Source organism: Stylophora pistillata, chromosome 6 (assembly GCF_964205215.1).
Source record: "Stylophora pistillata chromosome 6, jaStyPist1.2, whole genome shotgun sequence".
NCBI classification, from domain to species: Eukaryota; Metazoa; Cnidaria; class Anthozoa; order Scleractinia; family Pocilloporidae; genus Stylophora; species Stylophora pistillata.
In genome coordinates, this window is record NC_142524.1 from 19,472,020 (window position 1) to 19,479,574 (window position 7,555).

Genomic DNA, 7,555 nt, shown 5'->3' on the forward strand with positions numbered 1-7,555 from the left:
CTGTACTCTTCGACGCAAGAGGTAAAACAACACAGAATTCAAAAGATCCATTCATCCATAACTGAAAACATGAAATAAAACTTTTTGGACGAAAAAAAACTTACAAGAGAGGTTGAAGGGCTCTGATTTTTAAAAACTATTTCATTTTTTAACACATGATCAATCAGTTGGGATCAATCGCATAGGTAGATAGGTGAGTAAAGTTTGTACTGGAGCCAAGTGACCTATCCAGCCGGAGCTTATCCCGGTTTCCTTAGCATGAAGCAACCAGGAGTATCACTGCTCCCACAGCATGGAATGCTAGTCCATCGCAAGGTTACCCCCCCCCCCCCCAGCATTTCGACAGGCTTCTCTGACAATTCTCTAGTACCCATTCCTACTCCTGAATGGAGAGAGGCACTGTGAGAGTGAAGTGTTTTGCACAAAAACAGAACACATTGACCCAGTCGGGTCTCCAACCCAGACCCCCTCGACCAGAAGTCCAAGGCACTAACCATCGGGCCACGGCATCTCCCAAACCTATCGTACTACAGCAATCAAAAGTGTCAGCTTATAAGCAAACTAAGAAAGTTAACAAGGAGACTTGACTTTAAAGTGCAAGGTGTCAAAGCGCTGGGCAATGTTGTCCATCCCTCAAGCAAATGAGGCCAGATTTTATCACGGTTATCTTAAATTCTCACCTTACTACACCCAGCTGACCGATACAGTAGCACTGCTGCTTAAGAAATGCAATCCTCTCTAGAGCAGTAAGGGGAACTGCATCACCACCTTTCCCCTCCCCTCCAGAACTTGACATCGCGTCCATGAGCCGAGAAAATGAAGCGTGCCGGGTAATAGAGCGTTCAACTTCACTCTTACCATCCCCAGAGCTGTCTGCGAACTGAATCAGTGACGCATGCGCGATCAGAAGATTTACTGTGTTGAGGTAGAAGCACACCTTGGCAGCATCTGAAGAAAGCAATTTAAGATCCACGCACTGAAGCTCTGCAGTGCCCCGTGAAATTGCTTGAAACTCAGGCGTCCTTGTGATATTAGCCACTAAGTTCGAATCCACCTCACCGCCGTTCTTCTCTGCCAAATCTGTAACTCAACAAATGTAGAGAAGTTAAGCAAGCGGCAATGTAGAGACTTCAATTAAACTTTTTAGCTCAGTAAGTGAAAAAATATATTTATTAGCTGCCAATAAGAATATTATTACGATTTTTTTTACAGGGCTTGACCTGAGGATTAGAGAGAACGCGAGCTTAAATAAGTACAACAGTGAGCCACACGGTAGGAGCAGAGACACCATCTATATGCCTCTTACTATCAATAAAGATCACTGATATCTTAATAAGTACAACAGTGAGCCACACGGTAGGAGCAGAGACACCATCTATATGCCTCTTACTATCAATAAGTACAACAGTGAGCCACACGGTAGGAGCAGAGACACCATCTATATGCCTCTTACTATCAATAAGTACAACAGTGAGCCACACGGTAGGAGCAGAGACACCATCTATATGCCTCTTACTATCAATAAAGATCACTGATATCTTCCTTTGGCCTCTGTGAATTTTCTTTCGTTTGGCGCGAAATACAGACAATTTTCTTTTCAATCTTTACGCACTGCTGCAGGTTGATTCACAGTAGTACATGCCTTAATACATGCTAGATGTAAGATACCTTTTAAAAGTTTTACCATTCTGGATAACAAGTCGTTAGAGACAGTGTTAGGATCTCGAACATTCTCCGTCCACCTGCTTCCAGTATTCAAAACAACCAGGTCAGATGATGGCCAGCGGACGTCTGTTGAATACAGCGCAACTTTATATAATAATCAGGTCGTTTATCACAATTAGTTACTCTGTAACTGCTCGAATCAATAAACTTTTACTGCTCTTTGTAGCTCCTACTTCGCTGACCAAATACGCGCGTGGGCAGATGGTAAAACTACTAAGAAAATTTTGGATTGGACTGGTCCGAGTGCATTAAACATAAAGATTGCACAAAACAAAACAAAACAAAACAAGAAGAAATGTCTGGTAAATTTTAGACCGCTATATATATTCGTCCGATACCTTTGGAACGTAACCACTGACACATATAGAACGTACAATGAGATAGTCGGGTATACTGACCTCTACAAGAGGTTCCCCCGTGTGAAGGCACAGAGGGACAGCAGTTGTAGACGATGACCTTGGAGAGATTTACATGCAATTGCCTTGCAACAGCCTCCAAGCTGACAAAGTAAAGCAGATCGTAACTTCCTTTAGAGAATTCCCATGCGAAAATTAAGCAAATTAGCATTTACTTTCGCTATGGCTCAAAAGATTAAAATTCTTTACTTTTACAATCAGGTCGCCAATGTAATGGATAATCTTTTCCTTGAAATATGGGAACATTTTCGAGATAAAAGACGAAAGGGCAATATTGGCATTAAAGTTACCTGTTTGGAGGAATGTTCCTTTCGAACATGGGTCTTCCAAGGGCTTCCGCAATGCTTTCATTCAATACAACAAAAGGATTGGAAACCTTCAGAGCACCTGGGCGATTGAGATCGATATCTGGAGGAACACTCGATGAAGCGTCTGAAAATGAAACAATACATATTGAAGAACACGGAGGGAGAAAATAAAAGTAAAATTGCTAATTTCGCACACATGCCAGGAAACTGGCTCTGAAACACAGAGTCGAGGCTAGCTGAACACAGAGTCGAGGCTAGCTGAACACAGAATGAATGAATGAATGAATGAATGAATGAATGGTTTATTCGATACCTTAATAGCAGCATAGGCTAAATTGCTAAGGTTTACAATGTTATGAAGGTTGAGATCGGACGTCAGCATTATCAGGCGCCTCTGGCAGCCGCTTTAGTCCATGTAACGACCTCACCTTTCCCCCCACACATCCCACCCCTGGGGAGGACATCCATCACACAGTAATCTCGTGCGTGGGAAATTAACGTCTCCTACCCCTAACCCTGCAGGAGACGGGAACTCCATTTATTCGTCCTTATCCGAGAAGACTAGAATATCTATCCATTTCTTGATATTATAGAAAGGTAGCAAATTCTCCTCAGTTATTCTAAGACCATGAGTATTGGTCCGGCCGGGGCTCGAACCCTCGACCTCCCGCACAACCCAATCCGGCGCTCTAACCAATTGAGCTAACCAAGATGCTAGAGGCCAGCTGAACACAGAGTAGAGGCTAGCTGAACACAGAGTCGTGACTAACAGGTAACCTTCCCAGGAGAAATGTGGAGAAAATACAAACCCGTTGTTGTCAACTACTGTTTTGTTGTTTCCAAGTGCTGTCGGACAACTAAAAAGCCTATCCGTTGGGAACTTATTAAATGAATAGAAAAGCCAAACCGAACAAGTTAGAAATGACGTGGAAAGTTTGAGTGCCTTATTTTTGAGATATTGCCCCTAAAGGAAAAGAGACCTACTTTGAACATTCAAACAGACGCCATTCCAGAAAAATTTCCAGTTATTCCATTCTTTAGTCTCCTTCGCAGCCGTTGATTGGGCTCGTCACACACCCTCCCCCACGGTTGGTGGGGGAGGGTGCGTGACGAGCCCAAACAACAGTTGCGAAAGAGACTATCCACTCTTTTGCACTCCACATTTTACTGTTAAGTTTCACAACTTCGTTTTCTATCTCTATATCAACGGTAATCTTTTCTCATTTGCATTTGATAGAAGTGACATGTCGTCGCTGAAGCGTATGATTTAATAGCGTTGCTTTTTATACTTAAATATTTTATAATTTTTTCGTTATCCGAACAAGTTAGACCACAAAATAAACCACAACAAAAAGATATATTAAAAGATACAAAGGGAACAAGCAAAGGTTTGGTGGCAGGACACTTCAGACGTTCAAGCCTGACAAGATCCTGTTATCGAGGTGTATACCGAATTTCGATAAAAGGATACTCCAAACATACCTCCCGCTTTTGATTTCCAAAAAAGCAAAAGCGTCGCCAAAGTTTCTACGTGCTTAATCAAACTTGATATGTAGTCGTATCTCTGTTCCAAGCCCCCTCCATCTGCGGTAGTGACGTAATTAGCGCTATCAGTGCAATCAAATGCTTTCTTTAGCTCGATCATGGCGACTCTTACAGCTAGGCCCTTCTCCATCAGATTAAACGAGACTTGCCTACCGACGTGCCTGTGGCCAGGGGGTTGTTTAGCAACCTCGTCCACACTGCTGATCTGCGTTTCACCTTCATCCAACGCCTGTTCAAACCGTCTGAGACAAAAGCAAACAAATTCACTTTTCTCTCCAGCTTGCATTTTGGGAAGCATATTTCCTCCCTCCCTTCCTCCCCACTCCCCCCCTCCCCGTGTCCTCTAGATATAAATGTCTCTTCAACAATGGGGATATATACAAAGGTTATACAAGAAAGATTTTTCCCCCTTGAAACCAAGTTTGCGTCCTTTGCCTCTCAATAAAATTGTCTCAGCGATATTCCAACTGTAAATAAATGAAATGCCATTTCTTCCTGTTTCTGTTTCTGTTTCTCCTGTTTCTGTTCTTGGAGACTAGCGTACATGCATTACACTCTCGCCTATTGTTTAAGGAAAGAGCGGTTTATCTGAGATTGTTATTAAAATCAAGACGTCTCAACGGTTTCAGAGAACAGACAAGCCCAAATTCCAAGCGCTAAAACGATTTAACTCCGCATTCCGTAGTTTTACATTAAGTCCTTACCTAAAAGATTCTTCTTGAGAAGAAATGAGTTTTCTGTGAGCCTCCATGTCCTTGGGCCGAATGGGATGTGTTCCAACAAGAAAAAGGTCCATTGCATTAGGTTTAGGAGTGACGGAGATGGCGATGCCACCAGACGGGGCCCGGGCATTACCACGTGACATTTCTTGATCCAAAAGCTCCTCGAGTTGATACATAAATGGTTTTATGCCGGGGAGGAGTCCACTTGATTTGGAGGAAGATGGATATGGACCTAGAAGGTAAAGAAACATCTTGTAACAGAGCACTTTTTGACCATTTCAAACCTAAGAGTGACCGAAATCTAATTTCTCCTTACAGTAATACTGCTGAATCATTTATGAAGATCATGAGAATATAAAGACATGATCACCAACCTAACAAGCTCTGATTCAGAGACAAACTATCCTGGTGAGTATCAAAGAAAATCTATAAAAGATGGAGTAAAAGAAGCACAAACCCAAAACCGCAGTAATCACAACGTGACCACAGACAATAAGGACATGGGATAGTACTGTATCACAAGAAGCTGATGACAACTTAAAATAGAGACATGCTAGCTGCAGGGAAAACGGGAAAACAGGAGTGATCAGTGGAGCGATTGCATTCAGATCTGCATCTGAGTAGTTTTCTGGAGTTATAACAAAGTCTGGTGAGGCACAACTAAGGCAATCACCGAGACTCTCGAAAGTCAATAGAAACTTGCTCTACCATACAATTTATCTCTCACCTTCAGTGATCCGACTTTTCCCCATTTCCAGCAAAGTCTTGCAGACTGACCAGGATACAGCTGTTGTGCTCGCCAGATCCACACATAACATCGTCGGAATCATTTCCGGATCCAAAAATTTCACCAAAGTTGAATTCCCATTCGCCAAATCCTCTGGAGTGAGACTGAGATCTAGGACCGCACTCAAAGACGGCATTGCTAACAATTCGTCAATCAAATTGGAAACCACTGAGCTGCTAGCACCCGAGGCAGCTGCCATGGCAACCGCGCCCAGGCCCCCGAGAGGCTTTCGAGATTTCAAGAGGCCCTGGGTTTTGACTCGTCTACCTTTGGGTTGTAAACTTTCCAAATGTTTTACAATTTTACTGTACTTCTCGGCAAAGACTGCAGCTCGAGCACTAGGCTTCTCAGCCATGTTAAACATTTTTATAACTTGGAGCGCTCGTTCGTAATTGTCTTTTCTCATGCACATGTATATCAGCGTGTCAGGAGAGGAGAGCATGCGTGCTATAACGCTATCATCTTTGATGAGTAAAGTGCAACCTTCGGAACCAGACGTTCGAGACGTCAGCCGGCGATGACGACTTTTCCTCTTTCTTGTTACCTCTCTGTTATCATCCGTTCCTGAAAAAAAATATTTGTGAAATAAAATAATATGAGCTTAGGGACCAGTGATTATTTATCGCTTAAGGTGGAGAGCGGAGAAGAATTTTGGGGGATCACATGGTTTTCAGGGGGAACAGAGGGGGGATCAATCGTTGCCAACAGAGTCTAAAGGGAGTACTGTAGAAAACTGACTGCCGATTAACTATCCCCCCCCCCAGCATAAATATAAACGGTCCCCTGGATACACGGTGAGGAAAAAAAACATTGCCAGGTACCCCGGGGAACATAATGGCACGAGAGAGATGAATGGAACCTAACGTATCAGGCACTCGTGAGTGTGTTAACGATTTAACGCATAGATAGGAGGCTGGGAAAAATAAAGCTTAATGACCTACGATCCGCAAGGTGAGGATGGTTGACCTTCTCACAAGCGGCAGACAAAAAAATAGCAGAGTTCTCACACAAATCAATTCATCGTAAAGTAACCCAAAGCTAAATTAAGGCACTACAGAGCTGTTTTCCATCGAATGCCAAATAACAAAAATCAAGGTAGTCACAGCGACCAATCAAAAAAGAGAAAAGATTTACAACATCACTAATCAAAGAACTCAGAGTGGGAAAGAGGGGGAAAACGCGAGAAAACGCGAGTAACCAAGTCGCGATTGTTCTTAGTTTTGCCTCTGATTGGTTGAAGGGATGGTGCCAGTTTTCTGGACCAATCAAATAACAAAGATAAATAAAAACCAAAGCAACCCCGGATTACTTTCGCTGCTAACTTCAAAATCGCTCTAAATATGGCGTTTGCGTGGTTTATGTCACCTGTTGATATATCCTGGCTAAGATGAGCGCTCGATTCACCAGAATTCTCCTTCGAGGCTGCTGCTTTCTGTCTTGATATTCTCGACACTTTAAGGAGAGAATTTGGAGTGAAATGGCCATCAAATTATAAACTGCGTGAAAATTACATTCGTAAAGATTTCTCTTTCTGAACCCACAACTATGTAACAATCTTGCCAACTTAAAGGTGACGTCCTCCCAGCTGGTTTTCGTAGGAAAAAACGAGAAGCGTAAGCCTCGTAAAAGCCAATGAAAGCAACTTCATCAATTTACTCGTCGATAACGATTGAAAAATCTCGGTAAAATAAACATTGCCTATTGACAAGCACAAACCTGACCCTGCCTTTGGTGAGAGCTAGTTTCAAGCCTGTGCAGTAAGATTATTGCTCGAAACTCTTGATTTTGAAGCTTAACATGTGAAAAGGTTCAGTCTGTACCCGAGCCGAGTGGCCCATCCAGCTGGAGCTTGTCCCGGTTTCCATGGCATGAAGTATCTAGGTGTATTACTACTCCCCCCTGGATTGGATGCCATTCCATTGCAAAGTCCCCCACTCTGCATTTCAACAGACCTCCCTGACAATTCACCACTGCCCATTAAACTCCTGGGTGGAGAGAGGCACACTGGAAGTCAAGTGTTTCGCCCAAAAAAAAACAACACAACGACTCAGC

At 43.0% G+C, this 7,555-nt stretch overlaps 1 protein-coding gene across 2 annotated transcripts in view; it reads right to left on the reverse strand.

The window, feature by feature from the left end:
• LOC111327465 (zinc finger FYVE domain-containing protein 26) overlaps positions 1 to 7,555 on the reverse strand; it is a 37,424-nt gene that overhangs the window by 19,413 nt on the left and 10,456 nt on the right. Inside the window, exons 9-16 of one of the 2 annotated variants that reach the window (XM_022931663.2) lie at positions 6,869 to 6,955; positions 5,444 to 6,067; positions 4,699 to 4,948; positions 3,932 to 4,236; positions 2,432 to 2,573; positions 2,124 to 2,224; positions 1,669 to 1,791; positions 681 to 1,080 (exon numbers count right to left, since the gene is read on the reverse strand). In XM_022931663.2, the coding sequence (XP_022787398.2) occupies positions 681 to 1,080; positions 1,669 to 1,791; positions 2,124 to 2,224; positions 2,432 to 2,573; positions 3,932 to 4,236; positions 4,699 to 4,948; positions 5,444 to 6,067; positions 6,869 to 6,955 (2,032 nt within the window). The remainder of the gene's footprint in view (positions 1 to 680; positions 1,081 to 1,668; positions 1,792 to 2,123; positions 2,225 to 2,431; positions 2,574 to 3,931; positions 4,237 to 4,698; positions 4,949 to 5,443; positions 6,068 to 6,868; positions 6,956 to 7,555) is intronic. The other variant, XM_022931664.2, reaches the window with a different exon arrangement.